At 54.0% G+C, this 21,653-nt stretch overlaps 6 protein-coding genes across 6 annotated transcripts; 3 read left to right on the forward strand and 3 right to left on the reverse strand.

Moving 5' to 3' along the window:
* Nucleotides 1–358: 358 nt before the first annotated feature.
* PMM1 (phosphomannomutase SEC53) lies at nt 359–1,346 on the forward strand (the record flags this gene model as incomplete). Its single annotated transcript, XM_083190470.1, has 3 exons — nt 359–457; nt 542–999; nt 1,094–1,346. 3 exons carry the CDS (start codon nt 359–361, stop codon nt 1,344–1,346), a joined length of 810 nt encoding a protein of 269 aa, XP_083054329.1.
* Nucleotides 1,347–1,652: 306 nt separating this feature from the next.
* On the reverse strand, nt 1,653–5,290 carry ACO1O0_000976 (uncharacterized protein; the record flags this gene model as incomplete). Its single annotated transcript, XM_083190471.1, has 3 exons — nt 1,653–2,137; nt 2,196–2,884; nt 2,946–5,290. 3 exons carry the CDS (start codon nt 5,288–5,290, stop codon nt 1,653–1,655), a joined length of 3,519 nt encoding a protein of 1,172 aa, XP_083054330.1.
* A 1,602-nt stretch (nt 5,291–6,892) lies between these two features.
* On the forward strand, nt 6,893–10,212 carry MSH3 (mismatch repair protein MSH3; the record flags this gene model as incomplete). Its single annotated transcript, XM_083190472.1, has 2 exons — nt 6,893–7,604; nt 7,661–10,212. 2 exons carry the CDS (start codon nt 6,893–6,895, stop codon nt 10,210–10,212), a joined length of 3,264 nt encoding a protein of 1,087 aa, XP_083054331.1.
* A 4,712-nt stretch (nt 10,213–14,924) lies between these two features.
* BET2 (Rab geranylgeranyltransferase BET2) lies at nt 14,925–15,957 on the reverse strand (the record flags this gene model as incomplete). The annotated part of the gene is made up of 2 exons (XM_083190473.1): nt 14,925–15,541; nt 15,594–15,957. 2 exons carry the CDS (start codon nt 15,955–15,957, stop codon nt 14,925–14,927), a joined length of 981 nt encoding a protein of 326 aa, XP_083054332.1.
* Nucleotides 15,958–17,738: 1,781 nt separating this feature from the next.
* ACO1O0_000979 (Rho GTPase-activating protein) lies at nt 17,739–20,075 on the forward strand (the record flags this gene model as incomplete). The annotated part of the gene is made up of 3 exons (XM_083190474.1): nt 17,739–18,297; nt 18,459–19,256; nt 19,312–20,075. 3 exons carry the CDS (start codon nt 17,739–17,741, stop codon nt 20,073–20,075), a joined length of 2,121 nt encoding a protein of 706 aa, XP_083054333.1.
* A 751-nt stretch (nt 20,076–20,826) lies between these two features.
* Nucleotides 20,827–21,417, reverse strand: RRS1 (ribosome biogenesis protein RRS1; the record flags this gene model as incomplete). Its single annotated transcript, XM_083190475.1, has 1 exon — nt 20,827–21,417. One exon carries the CDS (start codon nt 21,415–21,417, stop codon nt 20,827–20,829), a length of 591 nt encoding a protein of 196 aa, XP_083054334.1.
* Nucleotides 21,418–21,653: the final 236 nt, after the last annotated feature.

Genomic DNA, 21,653 nt, shown 5'->3' on the forward strand with positions numbered 1-21,653 from the left:
GCATACATATACGAATACCTCTTTTGCTTGATCGAGTCGATTTGAATCCTCCATGGTGGACTGATGTGTTGGCACTAAGTGATGCTACGTGTTAATATATAATAATATATAATGAGGGCGGTAGTGATCTGCATTCTGCGGGTAGTCGCGCCCCTTCCAGGAGGTTGTTGCCCAACTCCATGCCAAATCCCCTGCCCCTCCCCCACCTTGGCTCACCGCCGCCCCGCACCAGCTCCTCCTGAATCCTGATGAGCATCCCTTTCTTTTGGCTTCTGAATCCCCTCCTTGCCCTCCCCTCCAAGCCAATTCTCCCCCTCCACCCACGCCTCTCACCATCCAATTGATTTTACCAGCAGTCATGGCTGCTACATCCTCGTACCCTCCTCTTGAGGAGCGTCCCCTCAAGGACACCATCTGCCTCTTTGACGTCGATGGACCCCTCACCATGCCCCGCCTGGTACGTTTTCAAGCCAAAACCCTCTCCCCCTTTCCCACTGCTGCTCTCGCTCGCTGACCTCGTGCGCCCTCACCCCCCCAACAGGAGGTCACCCCCGAGACTCTCGCCATCCTCGCCGCCCTGCGCCAGAAGTGCGCCATCGGCTTCGTCGGCGGGTCCAACCTCCCCAAGCAGGAGGAGCAGCTCGGCAAGCCCGCCGGTGTCCCCGTCACCACCCTCTTCGACTTCTGCTTCAGCGAGAACGGCCTGACGGCCTACAAGCTGGGCCAGGAGCTCCCCTCCAACAGCTTCATCCAGTGGCTCGGCGAGGACAGCTACAAGGAGCTCACCAACTTCTGCCTGCACTACATCGCCGACCTTGACATCCCCGTCAAGCGCGGCACCTTTATCGAGTTCCGCAACGGCATGATCAACATCAGCCCCATCGGCAGGAACGCCTCCAACGCCGAGCGCCTCGCCTTCAACGAATACGACAAGGAGGCCAAGGTCCGCGAGAAGTTTGTCGCCGAGCTGCGCCAGCGCTTCGGCCACCTGGGCCTGACGTACGTAACCACTTGCCATGCTTTCTGACTGTTTCCCCCCCTCTTTCTTTGGAATGTGGCGCTGACCTGATGCTTCTTCCCCTACTAACAATAGCTTCGCCATTGGGGGCCAGATCTCCTTTGACGTCTTCCCCAACGGCTGGGACAAGACCTACTGCCTGCGTCACCTCGAGGACGAGGCCAAGAAGCCCAACGGCGTCTCCTACAAGACGATCCACTTCTTCGGCGACAAGACCTCGCCCGGCGGCAACGACTACGAGATTTTCACCGACGAGCGCACGACGGGCCACACCGTGACCGGACCCGACGACACGATTCGCATGCTCAAGGAGCTGTTTGATCTTTGATTGAGAGGGAAAAGCCGTATGCCATTGTCTTTATGCGGGTAAACAAAAAACCAAGATACACAAAGGAAATGAGTGACACGATAGCAAGCGTATGAAAACGGACACTTGATATGAATTGAGATGATCAAGTTCAGTCATGGTTTTGCTACGGATGGCTCTTTGCCCTGCACCAATGTCTCCTGTGATGATTTAACGGACCGACAAGTTGATATCTATAACACAATATGGTTCAAGTATGTATCCGAGATTATGTCGCTCCTAGCTACATAGGCTCAACTATAAGCTAAACTAAACAAGTCTTTCGTCTCATCTTCCAAATTCTAGATGTGGTATAATGACCGGCCCATACTTGGTCGGCGCCGTGTAGGCACCGTCACCCTGTACCACAAAATCCACCGCCAAGCTGAGCTTAGACAACCCTTGGTTCTGACTGCTAGCCAAGCTTGGGTTGGGGCTGAACGGGACCTGGCTTTGCTGAGCCATCGCATCCTGGTCGTACGCAACGAAAGCAACATAATTCCTCCGCCCCATCAACTTTTTCAGTTCCCGTGGGGCGCCGCTGGCGTCGTTGTGGAAGATCTCCATCATATCTTCCTTGGTATCCGAGACCTCATGTGTGGACTTTTGCCCGTTCTGTGGCAAGTATAGGGTCTTCTGGTTGTGAAGCATCTTCAGCACATAATTGCTCTGTGGAGAGGCCACAATAGGCGACGTTATGACTTGGTACATGGTCTTGTGATCGCCGGGGTGAGTTGGATCGTGGACGAGACCAGCCCCAGCAGCGTTGACATCTGTTGCAGAAATTATTAGTACTGAACACAAACGCACGGAAGCAACTCCACAACTTACCTCCTGACAGGAAAGTCATGCGGATGCCCTTTTGCTGAGCAATGCCCTGAAGCGTGCGTATGAAATACGTCCGCTCTATGTCTTTCGTCTCGTGCGTCCACATGTCCTTGAGAACCTCTTGAATATCAAGCTCCCCAAATTGATTCAGCACATTACCCATCAGACCGGTCTTTCCTACTGCCTTCTTGACTTGAGAGAAGCCCTGGGCCACCATGTCTTTCTGGCCCACTACACCAGCCACGGAGCTTGTGACTTTGCCAAGGATGTTGTAGGTCGTGTTGACAGCCTTCTTGCCAGCGGCCACAGTGTTTGCCAGGCTCTCGACGGCTTCCAGGCGAGGATAGACAAGTGGTACCGACACCATCCAAACACAGTGCTGTACACTCGGTGGAAGGGTCGCAATCTTGGGGAAAATGCCTTGATATGTTGGGCCAGCCATAACTCGGGCTTGGCTTCGCTCAGATCGGCAGTCTGGACCAACAGCGACGACAGCCGGGCCGAGGAACTTCACAAAATGCCAGCCGGTTCCTGTGACGGTGAAGATATCATTGTCAGTACTGACATTGCGCATCATCTCCCCAGTCGTATGATGCTGGAACAAGAGGTACATGTCAGTGGCGATACGGCCAATGTTTTTAAATATTGGCGACGACTGCATGTAATCCGGATAGGATCCGTAACCATCAAAGCTGAGGCGAGTGTTAGTGGAACGCAGTCAAAATACACAAAAGCGCCGAGGACAAGACTTACATGTCATGGTCGTCGATCTGCAAGATATGCGGGATCTGGGCAAAGGCCTCTCTTAGAAAGGGTTGGTCGAAATGGCTGGTATAGTAGTGGAAATAGGCATGGGCCACGTCTTCTTCATGTCGAGCCGTCCACTGAGTGTTTCTCCTGTTGTCCCTGCCACTCATAGCTAGCCACTGCTTGAGAATAGGGACCTCTTTCCACAATCGATCTCCGTAGATTTGGTCGCCTAGGCCTAGTTGGACGTGAAAGCCGCCGCACTCCACATTCTTCTGCAACACGTCCTTCCACATGAATCCTACACCACCAAGCTTGGCCCTTTCGTTCTGAGATGTCACTCCGGCAAAATCGTTTCCAGAATGGGCAATAAATCGCCAGTTGGTCTCGTATCGGCCTGCGACAACGAATTCATATCTTGTGCATCCCAGGTGCGAAGTAACCGCATAAGTCCAACTCTCGGTACCACCCTCTCCCATTTCTATATCGATGTCATATTTGTGGAACGACCAGCGCTGATGGGTATAGATAACGTAAGGCTGCAACTGCTTCGGGTTTGGCGAGAGGTCGACACTTTTGTGAAGGTGGATCGTAGGTGGTTGCGGCGAGTCGGTGACCACCAGGATGCTCCCGTTCCAGATGCCTCTCTCCACGTCCATATTTCCGTATCTCAGATAGGGTCCGAAGTAGACGCCATTCGTTGGTTGGATCCTGTACATGTCGACGCCAGCACTCGGAGGAGGTCCAGTGAAGCCTAGGGTTGATGGTGCCTGCGAGTTTGCGACGCTCATAATGCTCTCCGCGTACCCAGGGGTATGGGGAGGGAACATCGGTGATGCCATGCTCTGCTTTCCAAACATGGGGGATACAAGGGGATTTCCGTAAGTTGAAGTCGTCGGTGACAGGGGCGCCTGCTCATGCTGAATAGGGTTCGGTCCCTTGGGGAACTCCCACTGTGTTGCTTGTGTTGCCAGATGAATGTAGTAATACTGGCCAGATGTCTGGTCGAGGTGGGCGATCCAACCTTCAGGCAAAGGAGGAGGTGAGGCGGGATTCTGCTGCAAGCTAGGTGTCTGCGGTACCGGCTGGGCGCTTTGGCCGCCGTTCTGCTCCGGACGGGGATCGTTGGCGAAGGCAGGATGCCCTGGGTGTTGGAGAGCAGGGGATGCCATTCCATTTGCCAATGACTCGGCGTGGACATTGTTCTTGGCCGTCGACGAGGTACTAGCTGGGGCCTGTTGTGCTGCAGAAGTGGCCTGGGTCGGGTGCTGCTGCTGCTGCTGCTGTTGTTGTTGCTGTTGCTGTGGCCGCTGTTTCTCTTGGGGATAAGAGGATCCACCGCCAGGATTAACACTTGAATAGGCTGGAGGGGGAGTTTTAGCCCCCAGGCGTTGAAAGTCTTGTTCAAGAACGCTGACCTGCAGCGCTGGATTGTCTTGATTCTGAGATGACTGCTGAGGATGCGGGCTGAATGACTGCTGCGGCTGCGGGCTCGAGACGGGGTTCGACCCCTGGTATACCGTCGGCGGGCCCGAGGGAGCATGGTCCGGATTTTCTGTAGGTGTCCATGGTCGCTGAGGCTGTGGTGGTTGGTTTCCATACTGGGCAAGACGTTGCGCTGCTGCAGCGCTCTGGGCCTGAGAAGCCTGTAGACTGGTGAGGGTCGCAGTGCCAGATATGCCCGATGCCGCATAGCGAGCTTCAATACCACCACCTGGGATATTTCCAGGCTCGACGATGGGGGTCTCGGGGGGTGGAGGGGACCCTCGGTTTGCTCTAGTCGTGGACACGGAAGCTGTCGATGCAAAGCGGTTCACACCGGATTCGTTCATTTTGGGCGGCTGGAGTCCCGCATTTACGGAACCACCACCGGGCGGAGGGTAATATGCCTGCTTCTGATAGCTGGGATAATTGGTGGTGGATGTGCTAGCCTTCGGCTGCTGCGCCTGTAGCGGCCTTGCGAACAAGTCTTGGTCGTCGTCGGGGCTCGTCGGCGAGCTGATGGGTTTCGGAGCTGTGCCTCTTCGCTCAGCGAGACCTGGCTTCTTATCGATGGGGCTCTCTAGTCGAGGGCTGGTGTCATTGTAGGAGGGCCCTCGGGCTTGAGGGGGCGAGGCTCTGCGGAGGTCGTCGTCGTCTGGGAAAGGTAGAGGGGCAGCGGAACTGGAGGCTCCTGGAGGTAGAGGGAAGGTCGGTTTGGGAGCTGGAGAGGAGGCCGATGGAGGAGCTGGATACCGAAAGGCGCTTGACCTATCGGCCGGGGTAGGACTTTGAGGCTTGTAGATGCGCAGAGGCCCGACAGTAGGGCTATCGCCGTCAGCGCCAGAGGTGGGATGGCGGTTGGGATCCATGGCTTTTGAGTCCAGTCGCGTCACTGACGCACACCTTTACTCGAAACCAAGCCAATGGTAAAAGATGGGCCAGAGCTCTGTTGGGGTCGGAAGCTTGAGGCGGTCGCGTCTGAGGCCGCCCGGAGCTTGCTTGCTTGCTTGCGTGCCTGCTTCTGCTTGCTTGGCTGTGTTGGCTCGACCTATTAATGGTCTGGGGGGGTTTTCGTAGAGCGGGGTTGATGAGATGGGGGAGCGACTCCAACAGGCCGCAGAAACGGTCGCTGGCCAGAGGCTTGTTTCAAGCACAGACTCCGGGGAGACGCAAGAGGAGATGCAAAAGTTGGAAGAGCGAAAACGCGAGGAGGGAGAGAGGGAGCATGGATACTGGGAAATAGATATGGCGGGCGTCCTCGAGCTTTCGAGGGACGGAGCTGACGCAGCCAGTCAGTCCTCAGTCTTGATGCGCTTGGCATGGGGCATCGCTCATCACGGGCGGCAAATGCCCCCAAGCACGGCAGCCAGGTAGGCATGGGATCACTGGATCAGGCCAAGGACCTTCGAGGGCCCCTGGAGGGGTCCCACGACTTCCACGGGCTCAGGCTCGCACGAGTCGCATCTTTCCTGCGAATTGCAAGGGCTGGCGGGCTCAAGGCCTGGCGCCTCGGCGATCCATCCAGCGGGACGCGTGCAGGTTGCAGGCCGTGGAATGGCACCGTGATTGGTTGACAGGGGATTGGTCTGCCTTGTAAGCGCCGAGGACTGGACGACGACTGACGAGCCATGTCGAAGCGCTGGCGACTCGGGGCCAAGAGGAAAAGGGGTCTCGATCGGCGCCCGATGGAGAATTCCACTTAGACAGCTCGAGGTTGGGTTGAGAATGTGAAGGACTTGAGAGAGTTGAGATTTGATGAGGCCAAGGAAAGAACGGGTCAGTCGTCGTCGGACGGAGTCTAAAACACTGTCCGGGGAAGGTGGCCCCGGCACCCACCCACCAGCCCAGGAACAAACGGCAGCCACAGCCTGCGTGCGGGTCGAGTCTCGCCGGACCTTCCCGCTCGCCCAGGGGACTCGTGGTACGTTCCTTCTCTCCTGCCATAGAATTGTTCAAAATTGGAAACATCTCGAATTGCCACCTAAGAATACGGAGCAGCCCGCGATATTATGACTGCACTTGGTTTAGATGATCGCCTTGGACGTCTTTATTTACTCGTTTAAACCTAGGGGCACTTACTAGTACTAGTACGTAGTTAGTAGTGGTTATGCCATTTAATTTAGTGGAAGTATTACAATTTAGCACTCTTGTGAAGCATGTGCACCTTATGAATCACTAGTAGTATGAAATTATTTTCTTTGCTTTGAGCTACTTATAGTTCCTTTCTACCGTATGGCTACTTAAGTATTGAGCCTCCGCTGGAATAAGCAGCGAGGCCGGAGCATTCAAGGATGGTAAGTAATAATACCTGGCACTAGACAGGGTCCCAGAAAAGTGGGACCAACCACTCAACGCGTCTCTCCAGCAAGACGCGATCTGGGCGTCATTCTTCGCCAAGCTCAAAGCTCCTGAGCCACCCTCATCCGTCGTATGCCTCGACTCGACGACATCCTCTGCACTTCGCCGTCGAGATGGCACCGTCGTCAGAGAAGAAGAAGCAACAGTCTTTGACTTCCTTCTTTCCCCGAAAGACCATCAATGGTCTCGCTGCCTCCTTTGAGAGGCAGTCCCAGAGCCGCTCACCATCTGCTGCCGTCGCCGACGAAGCTCCATCCCCATCAAGAAAGAGGCCGCTCGAAGAGGAAGACAGCACTGGAAAGGAGAATGAGGGATTAGAGAAGGTGGTAAAGAAGCCCAAGAGCGACATCGTACCCACCAACGCCCCAGCCAAACCTGCGTCGGCTCGAGCAGAGCGCTACCTGTACGATGGGTCGAGCTCCTACGAACCCGCAGGGGACGACGAAGATGAAAACAACCCCGCTGTGAAGAAAAGGAACGAAGACCTGCATAGGAAATTTGTGAAGAAGCTTGGTCATCCCGACGCCATGGCATGGCGGAGGAGGGGAGCGCAAGATGACACACCGGCTGGCGAAGAAGATGAGGCAGAAGGCGAGGAGGACGAGGACGAGCTACCCGCGCCGGCCAAGACCAAAAAGAAAGGGGCAAAGTCAGGAAAGCTAACCCCCATGGAGGTACAATTTCTGGAAATCAAGCGCAAACACATGGACACTGTCCTCATTGTGGAAGTTGGTTACAAGTTTCGATTCTTTGGAGAGGACGCCCGCATAGCCGCAAAAGAGCTGAGCATTGTCTGCATACCGGGAAAGATGCGCTATGATGAACGTAAGACTTTGCAAGGGTTTACTCAATTATATTCGCCGGGTGCTAATGCAACTCAGATCGATCCGAAGCTCACCTCGACCGATTCGCCTCCGCGAGTATCCCCGTCCACCGTCTGCCGGTTCACGCCAAACGCCTTGTGGCTGCTGGCCATAAAGTTGGCATTGTGCGCCAGATTGAAACGGCGGCACTGAAAAAAGCTGGCGATAATCGGAATGCCCCCTTTACCCGCAAGCTCACCAACCTGTACACTAAAGGCACATATATTGATGAGGTGGGGGAGCTTGACCACCAACCAGGCATAGGGTCGCCTTCTGGTGGCTATCTCCTATGCATCACAGAAACAAAGGCGAAAGGATGGGGCACGGACGAGAAGGTGGATGTTGGTATTCTTGCGGTTCAGCCTGCCACAGGAGACATCATATACGACCATTTCGAGGACGGCTTCATGCGCAGTGAGGTCGAGACAAGGTTGCTCCACATTTCCCCATGCGAGTTCCTCATTGTGGGAGAGCTCACGAAAGGAACCGAAAAGTTGATACAGCATCTCTCTGGGAGCAGTACCAATGTCTTTGGCGACAAGAGTCGAGTGGAGCGTGTGGCCAAAGGTAAGACTATGGCTGCGGAAGCCTACTCTCACGTCACGCAGTTTTATGCGGACAAGGTCAAGGAGGTGTCAAAGAATGAGACGGCTAGTGCGCTTCTTGACAAGGTCTTGAAGCTTCCCGAGCCCATCACAATATGCCTGTCGGCCATGATTACCCACCTAAAAGAGTACGGTCTAGAGCACATCTTTGATCTCACCAAATACTTCCAGAGCTTCAGCACACGATCGCACATGCTCGTCAATGGGACGACGCTGGAAAGCCTGGAAGTTTACCGGAATTCGACCGATCATTCCGAAAGGGGGAGTCTCTTCTGGGCTGTTGACAAGACTCTCACTCGCTTCGGGCAACGCTTGCTTCGTAAATGGGTTGGTCGCCCGCTGCTCAGCAGAGACTACCTCGAGGCTAGGTTGACGGCTGTCGAGGAGCTCCTTGAAAAACAGTCCACGGGGCCTGTTGATCAACTAGAGAAGCTGCTTTCTACAACCAAGACGGATTTGGAACGCAGCTTGATCCGCATTTACTATGGGAAGTGCACACGGCCAGAGCTTCTCTCTGTGCTTCAGACTTTGCAAAGAATTGCTAGGCAGTACTCTACTGTCAAGTCTCCATCCGACACCTCTTTTGACTCGCCGCTACTAAACGACGCCGTGTGTGCGTTGCCCCGCATTCTCGACTCCGTTGTCTCCTATCTCGAAAGAATCAATCTCGAAGCCGCCCGCAAGGATGATCGGTACGGATTCTTTAGGGACGAGTACCAGACAGACGACATTCAGGACCACCAAATGAGCATCGCTCACGTTGAGCATGAGCTCGACAGCCACCGTGTAGTTGCTGCAGAGAAGCTCAGGAAGAAAAACGTCGACTATGTCACTGTCGCCGGAATCGAATACCTTATCGAGGTGCCTAATGGCGATATCAAGAATGTCCCCGCCTCGTGGTCCAAGATCTCGGGCACCAAGAAGCTCTCACGCTTCCATACCCCTGAAGTCCTCCGGCTCACGACCGAGCGGGACCAGCACAGGGAGGCTCTCGCGGCAGCCTGTGACAAGGCTTTCAAGGACCTTCTTGAGACCATAGCCGCCGAATACCAGCCCCTTCGTGATGCCGTTTCGGCTCTCGCGACACTCGACTGCCTCCTCTCCCTCTCCAAGGTCGCTGCCCAGCAGGGGTATACCAAACCGACCTTCCTTCCCGACTCGTCCGACCCGTCCATCTCCATCTCCAACGGTCGCCATCCCATCGCCGAGCATACCATCGAAACGGGCTATATCCCCTTCACGACCTCCCTTGCTCATCCCTCACCGCTAGCCCACCTCATCACAGGCCCCAACATGGGCGGTAAGTCCTCCTTCGTCCGCTCCCTAGCCCTCATCGTCCTCCTTGCCCAAGTCGGCTCCTTTGTCCCTGCCGACGCCCTTTCCCTGACTCTCTGCGACGCCATTCATACCCGCACCGGGGCTCGCGACAACCTCTTTGCGGGGGAGTCCACCTTTATGGTCGAGGTTTCCGAGACGGCTCGCATACTCCGCTCCGCCACCCCCCGCAGCCTCGTTATACTCGACGAACTCGGCCGCGGAACCAGCACCCACGACGGTGCCGCCATCGCCCAAGCCGTTCTACAACATGTCGTCACCGAGACGCGCTGCCTCACGCTCTTCATCACACATTACCAGAACCTCGCCCGTGTCGCCGACGGTCTCGACGGCGTCGCAAATGTCCACATGAAGTTCACGGCTCAAAAAGGCCCTGACGGTGAGGAGGAGATCACTTTCCTGTATGAGGTAGGCGAGGGCGTTGCCCACCGATCCTACGGTCTCAATGTCGCCCGTCTTGCGCGCATTCCCCGCAAGGTTCTAGATGTGGCCGCGGAGAAGTCGGGCGAGATGGAGCAAGAGATGAGGGCACGGAGGCTTAAAGGAGCCTCCCGAGCCCTGGCAGATACCATTGCTGCCGGTGGTTCAAATCAATTGGAACATTTGATAGATAGCATTGAACAGCTGTAATTATGCCACACAAAGAGTATCTGAAGGAAAAGGCTGTAATGAAGCAAATTTGTTGTAACAGCTCTAGTATTATGGTGTATGTAGACAACTCATAACCCGTGTCCTAACCCATTTTACGCCTTTACTTCTTAATTCCCATCCATGACTTATGCCGTCTCATCTCCCCATTGTCAATGAAACCCCTGTACCGTAACTTGGTGCATTATTTGATATGCAGCCACTCCCAAATAATCTCTGGATAAACGCCAATGAGCTATGCCTTGTATCGCCAGTTTCAAAAAGATACTTTACCGTTCCGATGGACCCGCGAAATGAATGAACGATGCAGTGTCAAACCCCCAGTTTAGATGGAACCTGCAGAACCTTGTCCTGGGTGGCAATCACCCATTCGCAATGTCCTCAGACCCCTCGGCTTCTTTGCACGCAGTTTCTTTAAAAATCGAAAGATCGTGCTAAGGACGTGAGTAATTCAGAAAGATTGGACTTTGGGGAGAAGGGGGTCCCGGAATTACAATTTTGCCATTCCGTGACAAATGATGTTAAGTCGGGTATCATGGATGAGGCTCTCCTGGTATCCGGGTGTCCAGAAAGACTACCGAACAAAAAGCGCGATGAAAGACCTCATACAGCATACCTAGGATGATGAACCTGAGTATGGTTCTTAGTAGTAGCTGTGCTAGACAATCTCACAGCTCCAAATTTACCGGATGGAGATGCTCATGGATGACCAAGTCATCCTCGGACCCACGACCAGACCACATGGATTCGGGGTTGAGGCCAACTTCTTTGTGATCGGAGGGGCAGTCGTTCTGAAGTGCATCGCATATATGAGGCTCCAGCTTGATCTGATGGCGAGGTTCCTGGTCACAAGCTGTTGAATAGCTGCGCTCCCGGCTGCCGTTAACGGTGCTGAACCCTAGAGGGGAAGGTGGTTGATGATGAGATATGGAATGGGTGTACGAGTTAAGGAAAAACCGGTCTTGCGAGAACAAAGGGTTTGTGCTCGCATTCGAAATTCCCAGAAAAAAGTTCGACCCTGAGCTTCTAAGTGCATCGTCGTGGTTTCCTTGGGGATACTCGTCTTGCTTCACCGAGACTTGAATATCGGGGGCAGCTCGGTAGTGGTCCTGTACGCTACTACTGTAGTTCGGGGCAGCAGAAAAAGGATACCGGGTCCCGTGATGATACGGGGGCGCTTCATTCATGGAGTACGATCCATCTGGCGGGGAAAACGAATCTACTCGGGTTTAATGATTTGACTTTGCCGGAAGGCAGCGAGGGCCGGGCTTAAATATGAGGCTTACCTGGAGATTGGTAGTTTCCGTGCACAAAATAAGGCTGGCCGTGAAACCTTGCGCGAGTCGCTTCCTTCCCTGACAACGTGCGAGTGGGCAAATCTCTAGACGATGGTGTCGGGGAAGCTAGGCTTGGATGGGAGATTGGGTTCAGTGTGTGCATAGAAAGCCGGTCACGGAACTCGAACCTGACATAAAGTTAGTTTCAAACGTTCCTGAGTCTTCGAAATGCATCTATCTACTTACCTCTGATCCCTTTCCGATTGAGCTGCAAAGCCTCCTCCATCGACGGCCCCTTCGCGAGTCAGATATGCTGCGTCGGGCCAACAAGAGTACCACGTACCCCCTTTGGATTCATCATCACGGAAAATGTCATTTGTCGGTCTAAAAGGCCCGAGAGACATGGGAATGTTCGAGCTCGTGTCCTGATCGAAACGATGCTTCGATTTTGGCAATTTCCCTGAAGACGCAACATGGTCGCCGGCCTCTTTCTCAACCCCCCCTCGTGGAACATTGGTAGAGATTTCGGCAAGAGGCTGTGGCTTTTTGCGTCTGGTTCGTGTGATTTTTCGTGGTGGAGACTTCTACATGTCAGCTCTGCTGCGTCCAAGTCGAGATGAAATATGCAAACCTGGTCTTCTTGGTCCGAGACTGGGGAGTCATCATCATAGACACCTTTGATTCGTTCCACGTCGAACTGGGAAGTCATGACAACCTGAGTAGGTGAAATTCCTTCTGAAGTTCTTCTCATCTTATCCACAACCGACCGGGGCTTTCGCTGATTTCGGGTGCGTTTCATTTCTTCGTTCGCAAGATCCATCTTTCCCATCCCAGGCCAAATCTGTCCTTTGAGAGACATCATGTCACTTGTGACAAAAAGATCGTCTAAAATCTCGGTATCGTTACCGAACGGGAAGAATCCAGAAACTTTGGGAGGGGTTGAGATGATCCCATCTTGCTCCGATTTGATAGCAGCATTGTCGTTGGTAGTTCGTCTTGATTTCTTCTTTGCCTGCTATGGAGGGAATTAGTTAATGAGACTCAATAGAAAGATTCAAAATGGAGAGAGGTGATGGACCTTTGATGGGGGCACCACAGAAGGAGCTCGAATACGCTTGTTCCTGGATGCTTCTTTCAACTGTTTGGTCCTCATCCTCTCGACAAGCAAAGGTTCGATTCCGTTTTCTTGATACCACTGGTCGTATTCCTGGGCAGCCATAGCGGAGGCCGCATCCTGGTGGGCCCTGAGTTTTGTTTGCGTCTCATGATGCAGATGGCCTTTGGAGGAAATGTGAGTGAGGAGATGGGAGTTGTCGGAGAACCGAGGCGTGTCGGGACAAACAAAGCATAGAAGCGGGATTTTTTTCTGAGCGCCGATTGTGATACCTTCCGCCTCTGTTAGAAGAGGCAGCGAGGCCATTTTCTGGTTAACAGGTTAGCCATTTGCAAATGTTTAAGGAATAGAGGATGATCGGGTCCGGAAGGTTTGGAGGTTGTCTCGTACAAACGAAAGAAAAATCGGAGAACAGCAGTCTTAATGCCTCGCTAAAAAAAAGTCGAGGAGGACAGAGTTGGAAAGGAGCAACAAGCCAAGAACCTCAAGTTGAGTCTGTGGGTTTGGACACAAGAAGCCAAGACGGTGCAATGAACGACGGGATAGAAAAGAGCAACTCGAACGACAGAACGACAAGGTGGGATGTAAAGGGAGGAGAGCAGGCGAGGGAGGGGTTTCACCACGGTAACTAAGAATCTTCCAGGAAGACACAAGGCCGTGGGGATAGAGATGGGAGATAGGGGAAGCTGAGAACTGAGGGACGATGTGCTTGGGAAGGCAAGATGGGGATTCCTAGAGCTTCTTACCAAAAAGGCTTTGTTCTGCTTGCGTCCACGCCTCGTCATTTTTCTTCGTGACTTCTGGAACAGAAGTTGCGGCCAATATGCTTCCAAGTGCCGGATAATGGAAGACCGTAGCTACCCTGTCAACTTCCCTCGCACTTTGGTCTGGGGGCAGCTGGCGGAGGAAGGGACGGAGGGAAAGGTTTAAGACGATATGGAGAGAGAAAAAGAGAAAGAGGGAAAGAGAGAAAGAGAGGAAGGGAGCTAAGGTTGGAGGCGGAGAGGGGCCATGAAGGAAAGGCTCTCGAGCTCCTACCCGAGGAAACCCTTGAGCACCTGCTCCTTCCCCAGGCTCAGCCCTTTCGCTGCCTCACCTACCAAAATTGTACTTACCTTCAATAGGAACTTTGGGTCACTTTATATTTATCCTGGGACCTCAAAATCTCCAATTACTAGGTTGGAAGATGGAATCTCATATCGATATCAACTTGGTAGTTATCTGTGATTCATGCAGGTAGGGGAATGTCCCCTTGTGAGCGCCTAGTAGGGCGAGCAAATGCGGACAGCATCAAGAACAGCCCTATAGAAATAAATCAGGTCAACCTTCGCCTCTTCGCAAAATACTGTAATGCATAGTATTTGAGTAGAGAATATGATTGTCGAAATGGGGTTGGAGTGACACACGAGACGAAGCGCGGCCCATTATAACCTCGTAAGTGCACAAGATTCAATAACGCACAACGGTGACGACCGCGATCACGACCAACATAATATACGCAAATGGAAAAGAGCTGGTTATATTGTGTGGGAAATCATACGGATGAGATATTGCTATGGGAGTTCAGAAAAAGAAACTGGTCGGCAGCTCTCAACTATGCGTACTGCCATGACATTTGCTGGGTTGTTTGTAATTATAGGCTGAGCAAGCAGCTCAACCGGGTTAGTGACAGCAATCAAGGAGAAAATTGACAAAGCCATAAAAGGATAACTGTCCAGGTAGCGGTAAGCGGAGGAGGAGAGTTGTGTGATCCAGTCGAACTCGCAAAGGAACAGCATTTAGGAGGCAGACACTATTGACCAACGTCCACGACAAGGAACTTCATGCGAACTTCGTGCACACACTGCGGATGGAAACATCGTTATATGAATTGCAGCTATTATTTGAGAGATATAGGTTCCAAACTACTACAAATGCGAAGCGATTTGCGCGATGGTGTACAGTCAATCCAGTACCTCCGCGAACGCCATCATCTTACAGTGGAGGGCCTGAAAGGGCTGCATCTGGATGCGTTTCGAGCTTCCACATGTTCTCCTCCCACCAGGCCGACGAAGACCAGGTGAGTGGGGGTATCTGATCATGTCTGAAGGACTTCACAGGGCGAACGCCACAGAGTAAAAGGCGATGCCCCTGAAAATACCAACAATTTCTTCTCCTCTCGCCTTGTATCCTGGCTAACACAGCACATTGTCTTTAGCAGGTTATTAGATGGCGAGAGGGGGCGTTGAAAGGCATCTGCTCTTCAATCATCGTTGATGCTTCTGGGTATCATCCGGTGGTGCTCTGTGGTGTGATGGGCTAAATCAACCCACATATCGCTTGACAATATTCTTTGGCATGCAGTAGACTGGATCCACAGCCTCCATGTCTGGATAGCCCAAGAGGCTTAGGCCAGCGGTGCCAAAACAGGTGTGCCACACGTCGACCATGTCTCCAGGCCTGTCGGATATGCCGCCATTCTCAGTGTCCTGGCAACGCAGAATGAAGTTGATCAAGCCCTCACGGTCGATCCAGTGATCACGGCCGATGATAGCTAGGCTGCTCAGCACCCACCAGCTGTAGCAGACATCTTCCTGCTTCTCAGGCCGGCCGTTGAGGCCACCGCATGGTACCTGTCTCTCACTCAACCACTGACCAAGCTTCTCCACATCAACAAGGTCAAGTCGCCCGGCGATAGCGAGCGCGGCGACGCAGGTGAAAATCTGACCCGAGTGCGACTCCGCACCCGGTCGAACGCCATAGCCTCCATCAAAGTTGGCGCAAGCTGCGACATAAGAGATGGCTTTGTCGGCATCAACGAGGGACAGGAGCCCAAGGAGCGACAGGGCATTGAGGGCACCGTAGAGGAAGCGGGTGTCTTCCTCCCCCCATTCATCTCCGCAGAAGGTTCCGGTCTCGCGGATTTGGAGGTCAGCTATGACTGTGATTCTGGTTAGATTGGAACCCAGTGGCAGGACTTGGGCGGCTCGTACATTTGCCAACCTGAGCTTTACCCTTGCCTCGGGCCTCGAGATCCTCGAAGCCGTCCACCATGGCGAGAATCTGCACAGCACTTACTGTGGACAGCATGTGGGCGTCGTGTCCGGGCGCAGCTCCAAAACCACCATTTTCATGCTGACACGATAGGACAAAGTCAATGGTCTCCTGGCGGGGAAGCGCATCGGGATGACCGAGCAGATGGAGGGCCGTCAACCCCCAGTACACACCGTTCAGCCGCAAGTGCTCAGTCAACCAATAGTCCAGCTCATCTTTCTTCGTGTCCAGGCTCTGAATATACCGGACATGAGCATCAGTGGCAAGAGCAAGCTGCTCGGGAGGCGCTGTGCCTTGGACCATGGCGACTGAGCGTGTTGGAGGCGGGAGAAGAAATGGGAGAGAGAGTTGGTTCTTGTTTCTGCTAGTGATGAATTTTGCTGGTGGCTCCAAAGTTGGGACCCGTAAGTTACGTAATCACAAAGCAGTCGCGGCGATGTGGGGCTCAAGTCGGTTAGGTACGATACGAGCATGGATTTTGAGCTGTGCATGTGCATCCGTATCCGTAGCAACTTTGAACTAAATAAAACCACGCATGCTCTCACGGTTGTTTGGGTATCGGCATTGAATAACGCTCACATTTGTCTCCCATTTGAACGTGTCGGACTGATCTGCAGGCTGATCGGGGAGCAGCATTCTGCTGGTAGTTGGTTGATATAAGCTTTGGCAGAGCTGTTCTGCCCGAGCGGTGCAAGCTTGTGGCAACTGACCTCATGGTTATTAGTGGACCAACCCCATAGACTTACACCTTTGTTTGTAACCTGATACTAACCTCCCTTGCACACCGCCCTTTAAACAATCCTTTTTAAATGTGTACAAGGTAGAAACGAGGCGACTTTTGGGGGTTTTCGGACACCGAGGATCAGCAATACGGATGGGTCAACGGGAGATACGTACTCGTACCTATCCGTACAAGTACGGAGTAGTGACATCCGGATCATGGATCCATGATGGATTTCCAGTTTCCACAGGGACCAAGACGGAACACGGAACCGCGCGCACCCACAGTGATGACCTTCGGACCCACGCACATTCTCGCCCCTAAAGGACCACATCCCAATCTGATGGGGCAGGATGCAGGCTGGTGCCATTGGTCTGAGCTGATAGCCCCTGGGATCGTTCCTCGTTTCAGAAAGTACCTAGGCCGTGACGATAGCGCTGCATCTGATGGGTCTCTTCTGAGGCTGCCATGTGTTGGATATCGCCAGAGAGTCTGAAACCTGGATGTTTTTGCCGGGCCCTGATATGCAAAAGTATGCGTAACTTGTAGGCGGTACGTACTATGTAAGCAACTAAGTGCCCAAGTAGATACGGAGTACTATCATGTTGATTGTAGTTAGTATTCATACTCCGTACGGCGGAGCGCATTCCATTATTAGACTGTGCTCATTTTATTTCCTCCTGTCCAGGCACAGAGCCACAGACAGAGCTTCCTGCCCAACGTGCTGGCAACACTCGCGTCTCCTCGCCGATCGCGCGCAGCAACCCCCCTCGTTTCTCCTCACGAAGAATTACTGCATGCAGCAACGGCGGCGACGGCAGTCGCAGCAGCAGTTCATAACGGGCATCCGGAGTCTCGTGGCCACCTGGATCTCTCGGTTCCTAATCTCCTCTTTCCCTTGTTGGCGGCGCTCGTCTATCGTGCAGTTGTGTACTTCGTACGAAGTACATGGTAGCGACAAAACCCCCGACCCGCCCACAAGCCGAGGACCCCTTGATTCCTTTCGCCAGCTCGTGTCGCCCGCCAATTTCCTCACCACCTACCACCGAACATAGCAGGTAAGGTACCTGTGACACCGTGACACGCTTTGCCGCTGTCCCAGCCCCTCAGGCTGCACGGGGCCTGACCTGCCTGAGCCATTGCGGCTTTGCCTGTTCCTGGCGCATGTGCCCACACTTCACCTCACCTCACCCATCAAGCTTGTTGTTGGAAGCCCACACCCCCCTTCCTCAGCGGCTCTCACGTCCAGACACCGCCGCCCTCCTGCGGCACATGGCCGTCTTGGTTGGTTACCTATATACGGAGGATTACATACATACTACATCGTCGTAGTGTTAGGTATTGCTCTCCTCGGGAGCTAAACATGGCACGCAAAAAATCGGCTCCTCAGCCGCTGTCGCTGCAGGATCCCAGCTCCACGACTGCTCCTTCCACCACAGCCGCAGTCCCAAACCGCATCCATCACGGCAGCACATTGTCCGCCGACCTCGACACCGTCTCCCCAACATCGACTGGCCTTTCGCCCGCTGACTCCCGATCGCCCGCTTCTGCCGCCTCGCGCACCTCGCCTTTCAGTGGCAGGTTTGCTGGGAAGCGACCGCAAACCGCGCGGCCTGGCCAGCCCAAGAGCCCGGAATTCGAGTCCCTGGATCGCCGACGCCCCTCCCAGCCCTTCATTGACGACAAGGCCCAGAAACCAACCACGTATCCTCACATAGCCACCTCCTACAACTCCTCCGCCGCCCCGGTGCGGTCAGCTTACCCGGAGACCAAGAAATCCAAGGGCGGTGGATTCTTCCATTTCCATAAGCAATCCAAGACTATCAGCCAATTCAGCAGCCACGCTCACCAACTCTCCGTATCCTCACGCGACGAGGCGCAGTCGCGAGGGAGCGAAGGTCCGGGCGCATCCAGGCAAGGAGGTATGTTGCAAACCTAAATCGCCTCAAAGAAACAAAGCTCCACCCTTGCAATAAGGGAGTTGGAATAGGGGGCCTCCACATCATCATCATCCATCATGCAACAAACGTCATCGAAACAATACTTTTGCGACCCTGTCTTACTGACCTCCCCTTCTAAATAGAATCCCCTCGCCCTATGGACCCGGACGACAACTCGAAGCCCCTGAACTTGAAAACATCGCGATCCGAGCTTTCACTTTCTTCCGCTGGTGATCGCGAGCCAGGCATTACATCGACCGTCACAAAAAAGGGCAAACAAAAGCCATTCGGACTATTGACTCGAACCAAGTCGACTCGAGATAAAGAAGCTACTAGCCCGGTCGAGGCCCACGATCCGATGCCCGCTCTGGTGAGCCAGTCAAGCGCGGAGGGCGATCTGCCTCCCCTAAAAACCGCCCCAGTCGCCCACGACCGTTCATTCCGCGATATGATGGATTCATCGGTGCGGAATCGCTCGGAGGACCGACTGCCTACACGCGAGGGTCCTGTGAGTCGGGATCACTATCGCGGGAGGGACCCAAGGGAATCCAAGGGTTTATCTGCCTCAGCTAGAGAGAATGGGGGAGGCTCAACATTTTTGAGCGGGCTTAAGAACTCATCTACACGGGCAGCCGGCATGTTTGGGAGGACCTTATTCGGAAAAGGCCACCGCAGTGCCGGCATATATGACGGCCACATGCCTCCAGATGATGACCACTACCAATTGAAGGTACTTAACCTCCCTCTTGCTGTGCAAGCACGCAAGACGCGCATCTCGAAACGACTTGAGGACTCGAGGGACAAGACCGAGTTCTGGATGCCCGCCTTCCCATGGAGGGCAATTGACTACCTCAACTACAAGGGCTGCGAGGTCGAAGGCCTTTACAGGGTTCCGGGCAGTGGCCCCCAAATCAAGAGGTGGCAGAGACGGTTCGATGAAGGTAAGTCATTTCCTCTTTGCCGGCAAATATACCTCTGGCTAACCATTCATGGCAGAATATGATGTGAATCTGCTGGAAGAAGAAGACCTGTACGACATCAACATTATCGGCTCCATGCTCAAGGCCTGGTTGCGCGAGCTTCCTGATGAGCTTTTCCCCAAAGCCTCCCAGGAGCGGATCTCACGGGAATGTGCTGGCTCCGAGACGGTCCCAGAAATGCTCGTAGACGAGCTGTCAAATCTCTCGCCTTTCCAGTATTACCTTCTATTCGCAATCACATGCCACCTAAGCCTGCTCCTGGCGCACTCCGACAAGAACAAGATGGACTTCCGCAACTTGTGCATCTGCTTCCAGCCTTGCATGAAGATTGACGCCTTCTGTTTCAAGTTTCTCGTCTGTAACTGGAGAGAGTGCTGGAAGGGCTGTAAGAACGAGGCTGCATACATTGAGGAGGAATATCGGCTACTCGACCAACCGCCGCCTCAAGGGTTGACAGCGCCGCGGGAACCTAGGCGCAGCGAGAAGAAAGATAAGCCGGAAGAGCCTCTAGAACCTCAATCAGACGATCGGCAGCGTATCACACCATCGCCGGACAGCGCCAGTGTGCATTCCGACCAGAGCTACCGCAGCGCGGACGAACGCCCCCTGACCCCGAAGCAAGCTCAGCTCCAGGAATCAGGGTCTAAGAACACAGTCGGGTCCCATGACTCGAGTATTTCGACTACGTTGTCTATTCAAAGCGAGCGAGAGCATATAAGGACTACCGAGCTTCGCCGACTATCCCCTATCAAGCCTCTGTCGCCTCTCGGGTTCAACTAATCTGCCTCGGGCAAATCGTCATTATTCGCACTCTCGGCAATGATACCCCTGAATATTTCCAGCGTCCGCCGAGTTACGAAATAACGCCGTTTACGACCATTTCCGCCTTTACTTGCACTGTTGACTGTCGATTTGCTACTTTGCTTGACTTGGGCATGCCTCGTTTTAGATGCCTGCCAGACATTCAAGCTCAACAAAAGTTGATTCATTGCCCAGCGTTCCATTATGGCACCGTTCCTCGGTCTCTTTCACTGTCGGCCACCACTCGGCAATATTGGGTGGATTCAAGTTCTTGTCTACGGGCACATACATCAAGCTTCCAGTTTTGAGCATGATCTCATCCCAACTACTACTACTACTACGTCTCTCAGACGCACGCGCGTGCCTACTTCCGTGCCAGCTCATACAGGACGGAGCGTGCCGTTGGCTCGCGGCACTGCCACCCCAGGATTATATGCCACTACTGGGGAATGGGAGAGCTTGTATTATAGGGGGGGTGTTTGCATTGGAGAGGCTCTTTCTGAAAGGAGTTGGATCATTTTTGGAGAACACGAGAAGGGGGGTTGGGTGCGAAGAGTACATGGTTGAAGGAATCATCTTGTGCTTTTATTCCATACAAACGTGAGCGCTGCTTGAGCAGGATCTTATAACGTTGCAAACCACAAAAGACGCCAGACCGGTAACGCCGTTTCCATGCTAACAATACCCTGCAAGGCTGTCCTTGCATGTCCCCAACCGCGATCAAGACGACTTATTTCTTCCCATTGGCCAATGCTTGCCTTGCATTCTTCCTCATCTTCCTCTCGTTCCTCTTGAGGTTCTCCTTGCGCTCCCTCCTGCCGTCTCCGCGGATGCTGGTGCCCTCCTTGCGTTCCCTCTCGGCCGCCATGTCGACCTCGATGATGGGGTCGTCCTGGCCCTTCTTGTTCAGGCCGCCGTAGCCCCACTTGCGCTTCCACTCGCCGCTCTGCTCGTCGAAGGCCAGGTTGCGGCGCTGCTCGCGCGTCTTGGGCTTGAGGCCCTTCTTGGCTGCGAAGCGCTCCCACTTGGTCGGCGGCTTGGCCTGGGGCACGGGCTTCTCGCGGGGCAGGCGGGTGGCGGGCGCGGGCAGGCTGAGCAGCACGCCGTCCTTGGTCGAGCTGAGGGGGCAGGTGGTCAGGAGCTGGTTGATGAGAGACTGGGCGCCGTCGCGGGCGACCTCGGCGAGGGACTGCTCGATGGACTGGTGGTCGAGGGTGATGGGGTTGGGGTCCTCGGCGACGAGGTAGCCCAGGTCGAAGGTGTAGGGCGTGGGCTTCTCGACCGCAACATCCAGCTTAGGTTTTGATTCCAGGGCCTCCATGATGTAGGTCGGGGTCGAATTGAGGAGTTTGTAGAGAAGGAACCGTATTGGCGGGTGTTGTCGTGCACTTGGCTGGCTTGGTGGGCTGGGACTTTTTCCTGATCTTTTTTTTTTCAAACCTGGGATCGATAAGACAAGACAGAGAGAGTGAGACCCCTGTTGCGCCGGATCAGCCACCCGCCGTTTTTCCGGTGCAGCGGTTCTGGCTCGCGGTTTGGCCTACCAACAACCGCGTC

Source organism: Amphichorda felina (genome assembly GCF_050947745.1).
Source record: "Amphichorda felina strain 45539 chromosome Unknown scaffold_1, whole genome shotgun sequence".
NCBI classification, from domain to species: domain Eukaryota; kingdom Fungi; phylum Ascomycota; class Sordariomycetes; order Hypocreales; family Bionectriaceae; genus Amphichorda; species Amphichorda felina.